General features: G+C 38.2%; 1 protein-coding gene across 3 annotated transcripts in view; it reads right to left on the reverse strand.

The window, feature by feature from the left end:
* The window catches only part of LOC128269116 (CUGBP Elav-like family member 4), a 100826-nt gene that overhangs the window by 37884 nt on the left and 42933 nt on the right, over positions 1–20009 (reverse strand). For 2 of the 3 annotated variants that reach the window (XM_053006484.1, XM_053006483.1), the window contains exon 3: positions 11531–11656. The exons of the other annotated variant lie outside the window; for it this stretch is intronic. In XM_053006484.1, coding sequence (XP_052862444.1) covers positions 11531–11656 — 126 coding nt within the window. The remainder of the gene's footprint in view (positions 1–11530; positions 11657–20009) is intronic. 3 annotated transcript variants of the gene reach the window in all.

A 20009-nucleotide genomic window follows, 5' to 3' on the forward strand; every position in this document is an offset into this window, starting at 1 on the left:
GCATGCTACAGAGACTATCAAACTATCTATCTAATTCAAATATATGTTGTTATCATTAGCATTTCATATCCAACGACTGATTTTCAATCATCTTTCGTCCGATTCGTCCGAAAGCTAAAGCTTTTGCTAAAGAAATCCTCCAAAACCGAAAGGTTTGACATTTTGTTAACTAAAGTATTCGCGACTTCTTCAGAGGGTCGATCAGAGGGTTAAAATCAATAACTGTACTGGAATTCGCAAGATGCTTCATCTGCATTGGAACCAATGCTTTATCGAAACACGAATCAGCAGTAGAAGGAAATGTCCGAAACCAAAACTACCTATCCAGCTGGCTGGCTACTGAATTCAAAACTTTAGCTATTCTACCCAGAATAACACATGTGGATAACGAATTGCGGTCGTTGTATGTACCGCTAAGCTTAGCGGTCGCAAGTATATGTGAGGGAAATATCCAATGTAAATGTATTGAGAATAACTTTTTCAACCAACTAGGGAAGTGTTACGGGTGACCTTTTTTTTTCTTTTTTTGCGATGCCACAAATGTCATGTCGTCCTGAAGCCGGATGTATTGTAGGTTCATGGAAAATGTTACTAAGGCCCTCGGCGCTTAAATTGTTCACTACGTCCTGTTGATATTGTGAAGAATTCTTTTGATTTATTACTGCATTTTTTTATTGTTTGTTTCGAATGAAATCCAGCCGGTACAAGTTGGATGGTAATAAATACGGCCCGCCCTGTTCTTCTAAGATTAAAACAAAACAAAAGTTGCGTGGTAGCTTTGACCTGACAGTTAATTGTAAGATGTGCGGTACATATTTTGGAAAAATTGGCATTATACAGGTATTAAATCGCGTTCCTGCTTATGAAGGTTTAATTTAAAAATTCAAAACAATAGTAAAATACCACAATACATGTTGATTTTGATTCACCGAAACGTCATATTTCCATGGTTTAAACAATGAAACTCCATTTAGTTGCATATCATATGAGGTCGGCGTGCATTTTCTGATGGACAGTTGATGCAAAAATGAATGTCTTGCTCGACACCTTAAACTACGACTATTTCGCATGTGCACCATGTCTCCTGATACAAGCGTCGCCATCGGAAAATCTTTTGGGAAAATACATAGCATAGTGTGCATAGTTGTTTGTTTGGTATTCCTTAAGCTGAGTCAACTTACTCTCCCGGTGATGTAGATGTTTGTTGTCGTCAGATATACACACACGGCCATACAAGGAAATATATAAACTAACAGAAGAATGTGTCATGAATGTGCGGGGAAAAAAGCGACAGATTTGAAAGACGAACTCAGAGGCGAGCAAAACAGAACGGAACCATCTCCTCTAACTATTGCCAATATAGAAGTATATCCGGCATTGGTATGCATTGTGCTGTTGCTAGATACGTTACGCCAAAAATGGAGTACGGGAAGGCGGAATATAGCTCAACTTTGGCCAAAATAAATGGCACATGACAAAGGAAGAAGGAAAGTTGCCAAGTTGAAAAGGAGGCTGACAATATGATTCATGTTCCAGTGTGCTATTGTGCCAGTTGGCTTGGCTGACTTGCTTGGTTGGAGGTAGAAAGGCACAGCACACGAACGAACGGCATTTCGCTATCGTTTGTCATTTGCTGGCAAATGTGGCGACTAGTTGCGCTTTTTCCGTTCCGCCACAAGTGTCGCCAGTGGGATGCGGTTAAGGGGAAAATAATTGCTCCCACAGTTGGAACAAATTTATTTTCCGGCGACGGCGTAGAGAAGGAAGTGCTACGATGCAAGTGCCACTTCATAAGCATACTATTGTGTCGGTATCCTTTTTTTTATTCGAACATGGTAGAAGAACAAGACATTGTCGAGCTTAAAGGAGTGCTAAGAGCTAGTTGAGCTGGCTTTTGTTATGCTCTTGATGACAAGTTGACAATTCGAGAGAGACGGTTTAATAGATGGCAGAATGCAAAAATAAGGAAATAAGCTGACAAATGATAGCATTCCATCAGAAACGACTGCTGAACTCAACATAAAACTAAAGTAAAAAACTGTAGTCAGGGAATATTGCTTGACTACAACTTTTTATAAGGAAGTGAAATTTTAGTTACTTTATCTGCTAAACAAGTTAAACATGAAATTGCTAGTTAAGGAAAACTGATCACAACATCGATTTCCACATTAAGACTCCCGCGGGTAAAAATTTAACTCCATCAGTTCAATTAGTTACTATAGCTGGCGTTCGATGCATACACGACGAAATATCAAATGATTTATCACAAGTGTATATAATATTAACTATTACCGTGTAGATAGCTCAAGCTCTATTGTTAATTCAATATTGATGTTCGTGTGATGCCCATCATTCCACTGACAAACTTTGTGTACATTAAGGGCAGAGGAAAGAGAAAACGCTACTTTTCTAATTTTGCATGAAACAATAAGTATTGGAAAAGTGGTAATAAAAGTACTTGCGAAAAAAATTATCAGCAAATACTCTGAAATTCGATGTCTCCAAAACAAAGATGGACAGACCAACATTTAAGTAAAAATATAGAAGTACTCACAAAGAAAGATAGATAGATAGAGATAGATTGACAGGTACAATTTATCTAAGAAACAGGAACAGGGTACGAGCGATGGATAGAAAAAAATTGATGTAAGGAGAGAGAGAGAGAGGGAGAGATAGGAAGAATGAGAATAAAACATATTATAACCCGCGGAATCTGAAAACAGCGCTACAACCTGAAGCTGGTAAACTTTTGCGTTCTACTCCATTACCTAATATGCCCATCGAGATCGTGTTAATAATGTATTAGGGCGCGCAGCGTTAATATTTCTTCATTTATGGTGCTTACGCTTGGGAAGGCTGCCTGGTTGCCTTTTCACAGCACAGTCAGCGTTTTTCCGAGGCAAAGCAATCACGAAAGATCTTGGAGATGTTTGTTTATCGTTGTGCTATGGCGCTACGAAGGAAAAGTGAAAAAGTGGGTTTTCCCACAGCGACCACGATGAGAGCATACGCTTTAGGTAAAATGGTTGGAGATGATTGTTATTCGAAGAAAAATGGTTCCCATGTCGTTGTTGGGTATGCTATTTCATTTAGAGGCAATTTGCATAAAGTAAGCTGAGATAAAGGACACTCGTGTTGGTCCCGTTGAAGCCATTTCTCACCCAGTTGCACGTAAAAAAAGCTTTTTTCCTTCAATCTTTGTTCTCTCAGTATCCATTCTCAAATTTATCACGCAGTACTCGCAATACCTCATTATCAAATACTCAACCTAGGTTTTAGAGTATCGGGTTTTATGGTGTTTTTCCTTGGCTATGTACAAGATGGGAATCCAATATATTTTTTGTGCGAACACGCTCCGTACAAGCTGTTCCTTTATTATTGCTTTTTTCACGTCACCGACATAGAAGGTAGCCAGCTCTGGAAATGATGTAGAATGCTGGCTTTTTCACACTTCCAAGTACTACACTTTGTTTGTCACTGTCAATCGCACATCGCTTTATGAAATGTCATATCGCTGTTTCGCTTACCATCACACCAATGCCGAGAACTTGTGAGGTTCGGTTTGAGGCGCTGGGTGTTTTGTGCTGAGGGTTACCCATTTATCTGTTCCCGCTGATGCCTACTTTTGTCACACGCAGTGGATCGTCCGTAAGCCCTACTTCCAAACGTCGTTCAAACGTCAGATAAATGCAAAAAACGGTGAAGAGTGCGATAGAATGTGAACAAAAACCAAAACCCTTGAATAGAAATGCTGCAGCTGAGGAAGTTTGGGAGCTATGACAAGAAGTTGGGCAAAAGTCCTTGAGGCATTTTATCACAGGCACGCAGACTTGAATATCCTTTCGCACACACAGTTGCTCATTCGCTGAAGATGAAGAAAAAATGGAAACCTATCCGGAATATGCCACGCTGCAAGAGCTGAAATCATTGTGCCACAGCAGGGAACTGGAATTTGGTTGGGGAGAATTATGGAAATTTAGCACAGCAGCAACCCAAGGGTGTTCTTACAGTCAGTCATATTTTTCCCAGTGCCTTTGGGTTGACATTTCTTTGCCACGGGACTAGTATGTGCATTGCCAACCTCCATGAGACATAGGATACGGCAGAAGTCACGAACAAAATGACAAAAAAAACTATAAAACTCGACCAAGCCATAGATATTCTTTATCAAACTAGTAGTAAAAAATGCTTCAGTTTCTGGAATGAAGTGCATACCATTTCCTCGTGAGTGGTTGGGAAAATCTTGGAGCTTTGTTGGAGCCTTTCATTTGCCCCACATCAAGACAGTTGACTAGGTTAAGTGACCTGTTGACAGAATGCCACTCGCTAGAAGGCATGAATGGCAAGTGCTCGTCGAAGTAAAGCATACAATAAAGTAAAAAAATTGTGAGATATTCAAGCTGGGGATCTGTTGATGTTGCTGGACTCACGCTACATTGGCGCAACATTTTTGGCAGAGTGTAACTGTTTGTAAAGTGTTCCCTTGTTAAATGATAAAGTAAAAATTCAAAATGATAATAGTAATTTTATTTAAAATATAGTACTCGCTCTTAATAAAAAAAAAAATTACCTAATTATTTTAATATTTAAAATATAGTATTTATATTAGTTTTAACTTCTCTTGAACAGATCTTATCAATAAGGGTATAAGAAAAAAAAAGTATAGATGTGTAATATGGATATCTTATAGGTAACTCTAACATAAGACATTGTAATATTTTTGTTTTCGTTTTGTTTTATTTCATTTAGGTTCAAATTTAGGACCAACGTGTTTCTTTCGTCGACTATTAGAAAAATGAGAATATGCAACGTGGCTATTTAGGTACTAATTAAAGAAAAATGCTCTAATGAGTTTATTAACTTTCGTTCATGAGCAGCAACAATTTTGTTCAATAATTAACGATTGAATATTGATTGTAGTGATAGTGGTGGTGGGGATTTGATTTGGTTACTATTTTATTAACTTTTGAATAGTTGCACGTCCGTTGATCATCAATCTCGCCACACCGACTAATCGGCTCCAGGCGAAAGACGTTAGTTTGAACAGAACAGTTCGTCAACATTAAATAATTTATTTAAAGTTGGTGCTTAGTACGGTTCTATCAGTTCTAATAATGATAATAATAATATTAAGTGACTCCCGAATATTGAGCCAATTTGAGTGTCCAGTTTTTCTCAAATAATGACTAACTTTTGCACAGTTTATTGTTGTAGTAAGGTGCAATAATACGAAATATACAAGCGTTTTAACAACACCTACTTTAATCAATATAGCTTTGTGAACAAGCATCTGAAAAAATTACAACTATGAGTAACGTTGTACGTGCTTTATATTCGCATTCATTAATCACTGAATAATAAATACATTACGTTCACGTTTAACTTCCTCTCAAATCAAGTTTGAATAGTTTGTAACCGTTTCTTTGTAACTGCTTACGCTACGCCAAAAGTCCCATAACTAGACTTTTGTGTCAAAAATACCTTGTCAAACGTGCACAATTTTATTTCCCTTGATGTGCATTCTTTTGTAGGCCATTTACATAAAAAACATTTCATGGTTTTTATTGTTCAAACCAATGCCTTGTTTGTGGCCCTTCGTCAAACACACTCCACGCTGCTAAGAATATTCTCCTTTAAAAAGTTCAGCCTAGTTAGGGAGAAAAGAAAGTAGATGCTAGCGTTGATCGCAACCTTTTATTGTAGATGTTTATGGATGAATCCCCAGGAAAAAGACTTTTTTAATACATACATTATCCGTTGCTTCGATAAAATTTTCTTTCTTTTTACGACGTGCAGGGAAGGCTTCCAATCGCAACTTAAGTAAAGTCGAGAAAATCTCTGTTGAGAAAAAATATGACAGACATCAACCACGAGACGCAAAATCAACCAATCCCAAAGTATTATGCTCATCACAAACAACTGTGCCGTTACCGCTGTACATTGTGTTCGCGAAACATTAAAATCGCATTACCATTCCGGAAGCGGTGAGCATTTTTCAAACAGCCTTCTAAAAATGAACCGAGTGGAATTGTTCCGTAAGGATCCCCGAGAGGGGGCGGCTATAAGACTTAAACCATCAACTGGGTTCGTTCTGTCTCCTGGAAAGTTAGACACGATCGATGGTTTTAGAATGCCGGCAGACGTGAAGAGGCTCTCAGCGAGGGATTAAATTAAATTAGAATTACAAGCGAACCGAATTCGGGATTTTCATCCACGTTTTTCTGACTAATACCGAAAAAACAACCTAACTCACCATCAGAAAGGGTTCACTGGCTGGCGTAGAGTGTTGAAATGGAAAACTTTTGTTTTTTTCACGTCAGCCTTGAAGTCAATATTGTTTGAAGGGATTCAGCGTAAGAAGATTTGAAGGGCAGGTTGGCGTAATTAAATATTCGGTCTCGAAATCAAATGAATGAATCGCAAAAGAATCTGGTGGGAGAAAGCAAAACGAAAAAGTTTTCTACGACATTCGACGAAAGAGCAGAAAATCGTCAACGGAACTGCCATTACGCGAAAATCAATGTACAACATTTTTATATATGAAGTTTAATAGTTGCGCCCGAATGACAATTGTACGTCAAATAGTTCATGACTTATTTATTCATGCATTCTTTCATTGTATTTCGAACAGAACTTTTCTCGCAGTAGAATTTATCAACAGATGAAGCACCTAGCACCATATCTTGATCTGGAACTGCTAGAATCGGTCAACAACCGAGATACCGGCCAATTAATTTTACTTTGATAACAATGGCAATGCACCGTGCATACCACGGTTGTTAGAAATAATTTATACACTTAGTTACACCTACACATTTAACTATCGGCGCAGTTTTTTACCAACTTTCAGTCGAACGATGATGTTTACTCATTGGTTCGATATTGATTGTACATTGTCATTGCCGTTGTCAAACCAAGTAAATATGTTGATTCTAATGAATGTTTGTTTTCTTCCAAAATTCACCTTCGGAGGGAACGAAGTTTGCACGGTCGGTTAGTATATTGATATAAGGGTTTCCACCATTAGTTATTTGGCTGCCATAAATGAATTGGTGATAAAATCGTGTTTGGTAGAACTGAATGCATTCAGTGTTTGAAAAATTACGCATCGACTGAAGCTTTCTGAAAATAACAATACTTGGAGTTTCTGAGTCCCAAGGTTGCGCAAACACATACTGCATTTTATGTTTCCGTATATGTCAGTAAATATATTTTACTACACATCATCAACAGGCAAGGAAGCAGAAACATAGCCGCTGTTATTTGTCAGACCGGGAATGTTTTTTCCGACAATCGTGATGGTGCTCGTACGAGTTTAGTGGGCTGTGGTGTGTTTAAGGAAGTACAATTTTGTGGAGGAAAGACCAGAAGAAAACCAAAGAAAAACCACTCGCTACATCAGCAGCACTTGGCGAACCAAACTTTTGTTGTGTAACTCGTTGAATCCACTCTCGCACTACAGCACCCGTTCACCATGGGGATAGCACTAAGCATTCCCCAAAGCGGGTCAATCACCCGAAGGAGGAGCTTCCTAAGCAAAAGTTTTCGGTACCCACGGTGTCCACGAGAGGGAGGAGTCCCTGCGCCCTTTTGCCTCCAACGCATCGCTGCGACATAATGCTCGCCTGGAGACGGTAACGTTCGCTAGTACGAAGGACGACGCAAAAAATTGATTGGAAAGTATGTGCAGCTCTCGCGCCGTATTGATGATATCCGCACGGGATTTTCTTCTTTTTTTTGCATTGTGTCTTCCGTCGCCCCGAAGCGTTTGGTTTCCGAAACGAATGAACTTTTCTTAACGATCCAACGCGTCCACCCACCCACCAAGACGCCACACCAATACACTCCGGTTCCCCAAAGGGCAAGCTCGAAGAGCGTGTGGCTCCAATGAAGGACTTATTGTCCTTACTCAGCAGGATCGTCGCCATAGTACCGCTGTCTCATTCCGGACATTTGCAGACTGGATGTCCTATTTGGGCAGACCGATGGGACACACAATTTCAGCGGTTAGTCACTAGTCACAAAGTTTTGTCCATCTTTGAAGCAATTTTCATCATGCCCACTCTTTTCTTCCAACTTTCAGCGCTTACACATTTTCTGATACCCGTCATAGGAATGCGTTGTCTCATTTTGACGCCGCGAAAAAAGCTGCTCTTTTCATTTCACGTGGTGTTGGAACGAAAACAATGTCGAACCGAAAACACAAATACGAAAGCCTAAAAGCAGCGACCAAATGGTCACAACATCTTTCGTGATATAAACTTTTAAGAACCCTCAAGATCGATTTCGGGCGCAAGTAGCGTACCGAAACTGGCGTAAACAAGTTTCTGCCTTTGGGTTGAGTGCTGCGAAAAAGACGGTGTTGTAACATTGTAACACTTTGATTACAACCCGGGCAAAGTCTTTTCCTGAGTTTGCCGATACTGATAGACTACAGCCTGATGGTTAGCTATAATGGGTGTAATAAAACTCTATCATATCTCTCAGTTTCTCAGGTCACAACGAACATTTCCTACGAACTAATCGAATACGTAACAACTTCGTCGGGTTTTCAGCACTTTCTGACATCTTCCGCCGGTGATGTATTTGGTTAGACGAGACGAAGCATAGCCTGGCCAGCAACTAAAGACATCTGGCACTGATATATGCAAATGAAAAGGACCAACACAAAATAGCTGTCGAAATAATCGACATTTATATGAAAACATTGCATATAATGAGTGATTGCTTTGCAAAAGTCAAAGTTTGATCTTTAGAGTGTTGTTTTTATTATGAAATGGTACTTTATTCAAATATCGAAAGATTTGTGTTTACAGGCACACAAAGCACAGCATTATCACAACAGCTTAAATGCTGTTAGGAAACAAAAATTGTGTACAGAGTCAGAATCAACTCAGAAGTGAACTTGTAATTATGTCATCTGTACAAACAACAAAATCCTTTGTAGTGAAAGCCTCATTTCGAAACACAGTGCTGATGTAGACGATACTTAAGATTGCTTTTATGTTCTTTCGCGTCGCTTATTGTTACTTAGCTTCAAGCACAGCACTGGGTAACATACGGCGTTGGATCTGATGCTGATTTTCTTTTACACGAAACCAGAAAGCAATCAACTTTTCCTTGACGGTTACTTCAAAGCGATGTAACAGAAATTTAATTACTTTTTGTGCTTTTGAGGGTTATCGATGGAGTAATCGAACTCCCACTTTTCTTGCAAATGTAGAAGCATTGAACCATAGCTGGAAGTAGTTCAATTTCGATTGAAGTCAAACCCGGTGTGGCCACAGACGATTTGGCAGCGATGGAGGAACTTTTTGCTATGTGGAAGCTACATGCAACCATTTTTTTTAGGCGATTTACATGTCAATATAACCTTCCGAAACAATCTTTTCTATTCACCAGCAGATACTCAAATACTTCGAAAGAATTCAAATTAAGCGACAATATCTCAAAAACTTCTGCCAAATCAATAAAAATCCACTTTCCAATTTCACATACGTATTACCAAAAATCCATCATTTTTGTTAGACCCGCCGTTGCCGCCGTGGGTGTTCAAAAATAAATGTCTTTTAGTTTAGTTTGTATGATAATACTATAGGTTTGTAATTATTTCATTCGAACCGAGAGGTTTCATGTAAAGTTATCCAAAATTTTACAACGCCTTATTTAATAACAATTCATCAGGCAAACATACAATTTTCTAAAATTAAACTGACATTCATAAACTACTGAAAACCTTTTGCTCTTTCGTTTCGGATTTTAACTTTTGCTTTTTTAGTCATATGAATCACGTTCATTTATCACTGCCAACGTCAGCCATTTTGCTGTCCAGAAGTAGAATTTTTAATTAGTTTCATTTTCGAAGTAAAACGAATTAAGAATCTTTTTTAGCACTGTGTTGAATTGCGAGGGTAGGATTGATGATACTGTGTGAAAAAAGAGAGATGAGGGAGAATGAAACAGCTAACGCTTAGTTGAAGCAACTGGGGAAATATCACCGCCAATCCGACAGCTGGTAATGATAAACTTGCCCAATCCGCACGAAGAGTGATTCGCCCTTTCTACTTATAAAAATGGCTTAAAATGTTGATCGAGATCTTCCTTCACTCTTTAAGCTAGAGCAGGTTTGGAGCAGGTAAAGGACCAAATGCGCTCAAATGCAGTTGGTTAAAAAAGTGACTGTCGTCCGAACATAAAGGAACACGCTCGCAAATTTCAAGGAAAACCAACCTAATATCGAAACCAGAAGAAAACTAAAAACCAGATACAGCTAGTACTTTTCTGACTGATGACTAACACCCTTACCACCCCTTCAAACCCTTCAAAGCCTTACATGGATAACACACCGTCGATGGACTTAGACAGATGGACTGATGCGGTCATACACCAGTGAATCTTTAAAGTGTTGCTGCGAAACTGTTGTTTCTTTCAGAACGTTTTGGTTCTTTTTCAATAGTTCTTAATAAATAACCCCTTGCTATTCCCACCAAATGTACAGAATGAATTTTGGGGGCATAGATGTCAACGAAAGCATTACTGAGCTGTGAACGGGAGTGCCACATGGATGTGTTCACCGGGATTCGTTGAAATCATTCCATTTTGCATTTCCGCTTACTTTTCTGTGCAGGAAAAGGTTATTTCTGCACTTTTCGCTGCTATCGTTCTCCGACGTACCATGTTCCGGCGACGACAATAAGCATGGGTCACAGTTTCCTTCTTTCCGGATCACTCCCAGAGCATGAAACCGTCTTGAGATCACACGTTTTGTCAAATCAAGCAACGTTACCGATTCCCTCTCAGCTTTGAAAGAAGTTACTTCCACCCAATATCTTAATTCTTTAACGTCAAAGGTTGATGTTTTTTCGCCTTAGCTGCCTGCATAGTGAAGTACGAATGAAGTTTTCGTATAAAATTACAAAAAAATACAATTTGAACTCGTAACAATAATTGTCGAACAAACGTGACAGATAATCTGATATAATGACATGGTTTGATAAAACTAGGTGAACTATAAATAATCCTAATGTCATGAATAATGAACCTACTTTCAATAGACTTAGTGTCACGAACAATAGATACTAATTTGTACGGTAACATAGCATAATTTTCGGTACAGTTAGCACCGCTATGCATGTCTGAATTTCACAACCATGTGCCCTTGGTACATAGCACAAAAAACAATATGAGTTTAACCTGTCATACCATACATTGCAATTCCGATAGTGAAAATGCATTGATGTTTAAATTATAACTCAAATCCGTATTAATATACCTAACATACAATACTAAGTGGAGGTAACAAACAATTACAACATAAATATATGTTAAACTAACCAACATTTATTTTATAAACGATGTCTTCATAGCAAGAAATAAAAGAAAACACCAAGCAAACAATTACAGAAACTAATTAAACGATCATTTGTTATTCAACAATTGGTCCAAGCTAGATTTTCAGTACTAGCCAAGAAACAACTCGAATAATACCAAAAAAATCTATTCATATTTAGTTGCAATTTTGGGTACTTACCTTTGCTAGCGCCGTCAGGTCCCCTCAGGATCGTGCACTCTTCAATGGTTCCAAACGCATTAAACAACTGTCTTACATCCTCTTCGGTTTGCTGCTTGCTAAGCATGCCAACGAAAAGCTTTCGATCTAAAACGTGATGCAATGCAAACATCACAACATATTTAATGTTGTTATTTTTTTATGTCGTTTGCAGATACATGGTTTGGTGCATTTCAAAGTATGGAGATGATTGCAATTTTGAAGGTGTTGGTAATAATGATTGTTGTTAATAGTTTCACGTTGATTGTCGTTACGGTACGTTGATTATCCGTTCGATGATGTTCAATGCAGACAATAGATGCGTGTATCATGGTGTAATTTATGTATGTCACACACATTAACCACCCAGCACACGTCAAGATCAGGAATTGTTTGATTTGTTTTTTTGCATGAAGAGCGAACAATGGGTTTGACATAAAAAAGAAAAGAGAAAAAGAAGAAAAGTAAATTAATAATTTTGCATCATAAGCAAGTAGCTAAGATTTGAAGGTGAGGTATACGTGAAGTAAACGATGTCTTAGACTTAAGTAAAGGGTTAACGGGAATGATTCAGATTTAATAACATGTTTTATAGCAATGACATAGACAAAAAGGAAAAGTGTCGTCGACGTATTTCATTATCTCAAGACACCGTACATATTGAAAAACAAAGCAAAAACACGTATTTATCTCGAAAAGAAAATGATGTAAACCTGTAACCTACAACATTTTATTGTTACAACATTCATCGTTCAACTATTATGATGAGTTATACCGTGTTAGCCAGGATATTTGATATATCTTTGCTTACTTGTTTCGTGTGACAATGTTTGATTCAATACTAAGGCACCATATACGAACAACGATTGTATCCCACAGAAGCAGCTGATTTTTACAATTGTAGAACAGCGACAACTATAGTTAATGCATATATAGAACAATTATATGCAAAAGCAAATGATATTTTAGGAAAGTGAAATTAGTGTTAGCTATTTGTTACAAATTCCAATAAGCGACAACATCAAAGTAGACTTTACACCGGCTTTTCTGTCCAAATAAATATTCTCTTTCTCTTTCAAAGGAACCCTGCTCGATGCTTTATTGCTCTAAGTTAGTAAAAGTTGTGGCTATTGACGACAAACATTCTACATTTAATACAAGATAAATGCAATAGATGATAGGAGCTTATGCACAATAATCCTTAATAACTATAACAACAACGGCAACATTGCAGTTGTGCAACAATCCAATCTAGTGTAAATGGGAGAGATATACAGAATATTGGTAAGTTTATTTTAGCTGAATCTTTCTCTTCTTGAAAAGTACAAACAGACGAAACAGAGTGACCAGACTGACAGGCCAATACCGAAAGAAATACCGTAAATAGCCAACCAGAGCTTAAAAGAACTTTTAAGCAAACAACTTCTTCGAAGTATAGAAAAAAATATAGAAGATTTGTTTTTTTTTTATATTTAAATAACTTTGTCTAAGTGAGGAAACATGAATTGCAATAATCAATTTCCGTAAAAAGCAAACAAAGCGAGAGTTAAGCATTAACCCAAGGCAGCAACATCCTTCGAAGTTGGCGAGTATATCAAGCGAAACAAAGAGCCATAAAGTAGTCTTTCACCCACGTGATGGTTGCGAATGAGTAGCGAATGCCAATGGAGCTCTTTTTCTTTCACTACGTTCTTGGTTCTACACGACGGATAGCGATGCGACTGCGTTGGATTTCTTAGTTTTGGAACAGTCTTACTTTGTGAAGCTGTTTCTCTATGCTAATGAAAAAATATGTCGTCGCTTCACGGTTGTTACAACCGTCCTACCATGACGTGGTTGCATTGGCTCTTATTTGAAAGAGCAAGCATCAGATCGGAGAAAATGCCTCCCTTCTACTGACATTCGACGAGAAGTGATGGCTTTCTTTGTTCTCATCGTTGGATTGTCTTTCTTCCTGATCACCAACTCGCCAAGGACCTTGGTAGAATTTTAAACGAAAGCTGCCTTGATTGCGTTCTAGCTGGCTTCCATGAGTACCGGAAGTAAACATTTTCGCTCTTAAAGCTAGAGCTTCTTCCGACTGAACATGACTATTTTACAATTTCGCTTTTGTTCAACTTGGCATACACGTACGTGATGAGTTTTGTTAACGATGTTTTCACAAACTATTATTTAAATCATGTTGCACTTTCTCCCATCTGTAGCAATTGATGTACCAAATCAAGAAATGAAGAAAATTCAGCGCAACAACTACTGGCTTTCTCCGGATTCAAAGCAAGCAACAAGCGAGTAGATGCGTTATTTCTCATTCTATGTTCTGACATACATAAAACGATGCTACCAAGTGAGAAAGAAATTGGTATTTGCATTTTTTAATCTGACGAATAGCGCGTTATTATTTCGTAGTGGAAATGGAAAAATACGTCTTGGGTCATATTAAATATGTTTTCTTTATTTAGATTCGGTAGAATGGTTCCGAAAGGAATGAAAGTTTAGATAGGGAAATACAGTTCAGATAACATATATACAGTTATAGGCTTCCAACATGTAAAACCAAATAAAGCTGCACATAATCAAAACGCTCTAGAGCTTAAAAAGTTGTAAATAAGAGATCAATTATTGTTTCGCTGTTCCGCTACTTCCAAATCTTAGTATATTTCGGCAACAGTTTCCATAAAACTATTTTGGTTGATTGAATTGATATTGAATTGGTACCATCAAAAATAATTCATGAGATCCAGTAAACATTTCTTGGCATGAATAATCAAAAAATGATATTGACTAAACTTTACGAAAGATGAAAAGTTTGTGTCAATACAACTTGGACAATTTCATTACTGGGCAAAGGTTAAAAGAACCGGAACTAATTAAAATGGTCTATTGACAGAAGTTAATAAGGAGAACCTCAATTATATATATATGTATTATGTTCATTGTATATAATCCTCATTTAACATTTGTGAATTTCCCTGACTGACTTCTATAGCTCATTATATTACAAGACAATAAAACAATGCTCAAGCATAACAGTTGCGACAATGATCACCTGACTAAATATCAACCATTTTAGCCGATTCACAGCTAGTGGACGATTTCCATAGTTTTAAGTTAGAGCTCTTAAAGATAATTGATAAAGGGGGCTCCCGTTGATAGAGCAGTCGGTAACGTTTGTCGCTGTCACGCAACAGGCCGCGGGTTCGAAGCCCGGGACCGCTTGTCACGCAGCCGGCCATGGTTTCGTTTCCCGATATCGGCGTAAAAAGGGGGTTGGCACGGGGCCTACAACCACGCCCGTAGAAACACACCGTTACAGAGAGCAAAGTAGATTAACATTGTCTCTGTTGCAAGCCACAAGACGATGAGAGGTTGTTGCCAAATAAGAAGAAGAAGCATCAAAGGCCGAATCATAAAATCAATGTTCTTTTAAGCTTTATTGCGTGCTTCTTTTAGTTTCCAGAAAACTTGGAACATAGACGCAGTGATATTGCTTACTTATTTAATTAAAGAAAAAACTTAGAACTTGCACCATATTCCATTTAACAAGAAAATCACGATACGTTCATGGGCTCAGATCCATGTAATATACTGTATTATCAGGCATGCTCATAAATGAAATTCAATGCAAAACCAGTCAACGATCAAAGCCGGCGGGATTTGGAGCACAAATACTAATAAAAATATGTGCATCTTTCTCTTTCTTCAGTATGTTCTGAAAGAATGAAGTAGTCTTTAGGTACTTAAGCACTCCAGAATTCATTGGCCGAAACTGGTACGTAGTAAGCTTCACAGCATGTGACCGAGAAATGTTCTTCGAAGCTCCTACTGCCAAGAACGTTCAGTTTGCTGCCAACAAACCCAAGCAAACAATGTGCGATGTGTGGTCTAGGGGAAGTGGAGTAATTCCTTATAAAACAAACAATGTGCGATGTGTGGTCTAGGGGAAGTGGAGTAATTCCTTATAAAACAAATGCAGAATAGAAGGTCTGATTAATTTTCTTCTGACAGCAAAACACCTCTTTCCTTAGTGCCTCTGAGTCAGTTCATGGGTTCATTAGACATTTCATCTCGCAAGCTTCTTTCGTAAATGAACAAAACCAATGGCTTTCACTTGGGCTTGGTGAGTTAACTTTTGGCTTTATTTTGTCTTATGTTATGAATCAGTTTTCTAATCAAAAAACAGTTTGTAAATTAAGTCACTGAATCGTTTTCATATATATTTTGATGCATGCAATAGTGAGATGTGTTATTGATAGTAATTTAAAAAAAAACGCGGCGTTGGCGTTTCCGTGTAGATAAACTGACCCTGTTCGATCAAAAATATTAAGTATATTATTTAGTTTCTGTTAGGTCACTTTTCATGGGTCCGATATACATACGCTAACTGTTTCATAAACATAGAATTTCCTTCACGTACCAATAGTTCTCTTGTAGAGAAACCTACTTTAACGAAAGCCACAGAATTAATAATGCCAGTAAATATGTATTTGAATTGGTTCATTCTATCCGGGGAAGTTTATTTTTAAAAACAATCTTTCTCGCATTCTTCTCGTTCATAATTCGCTTCAGGATGCTAGAAAATGCGCGTATGTTTCAAAAGTTGTTTTGAATCGTGTAACGTACAATGTCAGAAAAACATTTTGACAATGACTCCATGTGCTTCGACAATAATATCTGTGAAGTTAAGACGCTAAGACACAAAAGAAGTAAATACAGAAACACTTATAAGAACAATATAGGTTTTTTTTTATCGGCATACTTTTATCGCAGGCATACACGTGCTAATGGATGAAACACGACATTTTACTTTATCTACGACCGTTTCAAATTTCATGAATCTATTAAACTTCAATATCAGATTATCAGAATCATTTTGAATTTGAATATTTTCCGGTAAAGGTTGACGTAGATTCCAAACAAACTACTAAAAAATTACGAACAACCTATTAAATGATTAAATAACAACACTTCAAGGATACGACAGTGAACAAATAGGGCAAAACATCGATAACAAAAATGGTATGTAGGTGGGTGACAGTGTATTAGTATTTACTTTTACAGCACATGTAAGAGAACGTCAAAAGTAAGACTGTGATTGGCAAAACGGTGTAGTGTTGGGACGCCAGGAATATTATTGACTGAAAAGATGAAGAGGAAAACGGTTCCGCTGGGTAAGACTTGCCCTCGGAGTTGGCGGAAAATTGGAATGCGATACAGTCGACGACCCCCGTTGCGTATGTTTGGCTTAATGATGGGACCTGTATGTTAGTCACGATTCATGGCGTTAAATGAATATTAAAATTTTGGGTATGTATTTCCCTTTTCGGGCACATTTTTTCCATTGCCCAATGTCAGTAGGTTGAGCATCCCTCGCGAGGCGATGGGACTCTGACCTCAGCCAAAGAAGGAAGTAACTCAGACCAGCAGAACTTGCGTGAACTGAAAACCAATTTCATGGTATGCTGTGAAGATCCGTGTATTACTTTTTTATTTTCACTTCTTTCAAATTCGTTTGTTTTCCCTAGCTTCGCTGGTCACCCACATTCCACATTGGAACACTGATTGTAGCCTATTCTGTGAGATATTTGCATAGCACCGATACCGGCCATGGCGAGTCTGTAAAGCTCAGTGGGGATTGGAGTTTCTCCAGATTGAACGTTTACTACGGTCAGAGAATTGCCCGAGAATGACTTGGCACAGTTTTCTCTGTCGCCGTTTAATTTATGACCATAAATGATGGGTTTTCTGGCCTAGTAGCGCCATTAGAGTATTATCGGCATATCGCATCCCAATCTTACTACGCAGCGGAAACCGTCGTTTAGGCTCGATACGAGGGTTTGGTATGAGGGTTTCAGTTTTTTCCGTGTTTGATGTAGGAAGAAGTATGGTAGGAAGCACTTGACACATAGTAAAGGACATAATCTTACTTTTCAGAACTCGCACTGACGAAGATGTGCCCCCTGGTCGCCTGTCAGCATTTAATCGCTCTCAGATGTCGTTCGTATCGAAGGATGGATGGAATGAGATTCTTCTTCGGAGTAGTCTTCCGAACAACCTGTTCTTTTTCCGTGCCTGACTTTTTTAATTCAAACTCTGACTCGCATCAGATGGTTTGGCACCAATACTTTCACTAATATAAGCACCTTTCTGACAATATATTAATTTGTAACTTGATTCTATCAAATTTTGTTTGCATTAAAAGTACGTATTAAAACCACTGTCACTTTTAATTAGCGCACTAATACTAGTTTTTTACTATCACATTAAGTATTTACTACGGAAACCAATAATTGTACTGTGTAACTGTCAGAAAAACTGCTTTCCTTGCAGCTGTGTTTAAGCTCTTTTACGATTTATTATTTAGTGTGTTGTTGTGTGCCAAGATTTTTTGGTTTTATTTCTGCTGAGGCATCAATCACACACAATCTTGAGCTGACTTTGCTCAACAAGCAGAGAAAAATAGTTCGTAAACTACTTGCGGAATGCGATACGAATCAGCATCGACTTCATGTTAAAGGTAGTGGCTGCAATTATAAAAAGTAAAAGAGGGAAGAAAATAAAACAACTATAACAAAACTACAATCGTAATGAGAGGTCTTGTATGAATGTGTTTTAAATTTTGGAACCCCGCAAATGAAGGTCGTTTTTAGTAATACAAATGGCATATAGCAATAATTCCAAAAAAGTACAGTTTAAGGGTCATTCTAAGTATTGGACTAATTGTGGTCAATATTTGTTATAGATTTATGAGTTTAAAATATCTTATATAATAAGATATTATAAATATATATTATAAAACCTTACCACAAAATTATCATCGCAAAGCACAAATGTTGAATGCTGAGAACCAAAATGAGAAAAATTGCCAAGGTAATTTAAAATTTACATCAGCACTTGTATGATTTACTCTTGCTAATTGTGTAGTAATCCTGGTTCGCAACGATATGCAGTATGCACTCAAATCACTAGAGCGTCTTAATACGCACAAGCCACACTCGCACCAAGAAAACGTACTATCTGAGGCGGCACGGAAAAGGGGTCTTCGTTTTCCTTTTCCAAAGCGCTGACTCATGTTTTCCAGCACGGCTGGTGCGTTCGCGCTTGTATATTCGGATGAGAACCGTCTGCTAAAAATGACCAACGTTAGTGCTGAAAACTTATCCGGACGTGCTGCAGCAGAGTTCGTTTTAATTTTGCCCACCTTCGACATAAAAACCATCGTCCGGGTCCGGTAGGAATTCATTCATCGCTCGAAATTCGTGAAAAGCAATGGCTTACAGCTTGCCAAACCAAAGCAATTTTCCATGATCTTTACCATTTCCCATTTCTCCTTATTTCTCCTTTTAAAACGGACTTCCATAGAGGGTTGACCATGCTCGTTCACTGTCGTCATGTACCAAAAGAGGGACGTATGATCATCATTTCAAGTCAATGGTAGTCGCGGCAAGCTGCTTTAGTTTCAACACACTACCTCTGTTGTCATACTGATAGTTGGCAGCAAACAACTAGATGCCTCTTTCAGGAATGAAATGCGCAGAGAGGTGATTTGTGCATGCACAAGGGCCCTAGGGTCGGTCATTCCCATGTCGAGTTCGTAGAGGAATTTTTTGATTTATTCCACACTTGATACAAATAAAAACCAAAAGCACACAGATTTGCATTTTAACCATTAATTTTCCACCTTTTAAATCATACCTTTTCGCTACAGCACGAAAAACAAGGAAAGATTTTCCCCTTTTGGCTTATCTAGGCCCCGTCCGTCTGGCGAAACACCGCACGTAGCTTTACTTTGTAAGGTAAAGCAAACATGTAGAACGCTTTCCTCCAAATTGCAACGAGATAGCAACGCTGCTGAACATCCATCCATACGAACGGAGTTTTTTCTCTTTTATTTTTCCTCAGACCCATGAAGACTCTCGAAATGAATACCATCACATTCGCAGTAAAAGCCACCTACATTAGACGTGATGAGCAACAGAGTTTCGGATGGTGTGTTTACGTTTTCGCATGAAAAATCAGCCGTAAAGTGTTTGCTTTGCTGTAGAAATTCAGCGTATTTCCCTGGTCAAAGTTTCAATCTATCTGACACTTATCCCACCCATGCCAGGCGGACCAATCTGATATAGCACCTTATGGTTGCACGGGATAGTCAGTTTGGTTGTATGGTTTGTTTTTCTTTCAATTCATATTCGCTCTCGTCTGTTCTCCTTGCAGGAGGTCTACACTTAATCGCTTCCTTTTCGTAAATGCTTGCCACTTCCGTTCAAGTGTTTCTCAGTAAAGCATACCAATAGCTATTGGTAAACGTATAACTAAAGTAATTAAAATAACAGTGTAAGATGTGTTAAATCAAACGGTTTCATGGTCGAGTTGCTAAGCCGAGGCTTCGTCTTTGCAAGACGGGACAGGTTGCTTGACCGAAAGCGGCGGAAGAAAAACTTTGCTACACTTTCTCAGTGCGTCA

This window comes from Anopheles cruzii, chromosome 2, assembly GCF_943734635.1.
Source record: "Anopheles cruzii chromosome 2, idAnoCruzAS_RS32_06, whole genome shotgun sequence".
Classification (NCBI taxonomy): domain Eukaryota; kingdom Metazoa; phylum Arthropoda; class Insecta; order Diptera; family Culicidae; genus Anopheles; species Anopheles cruzii.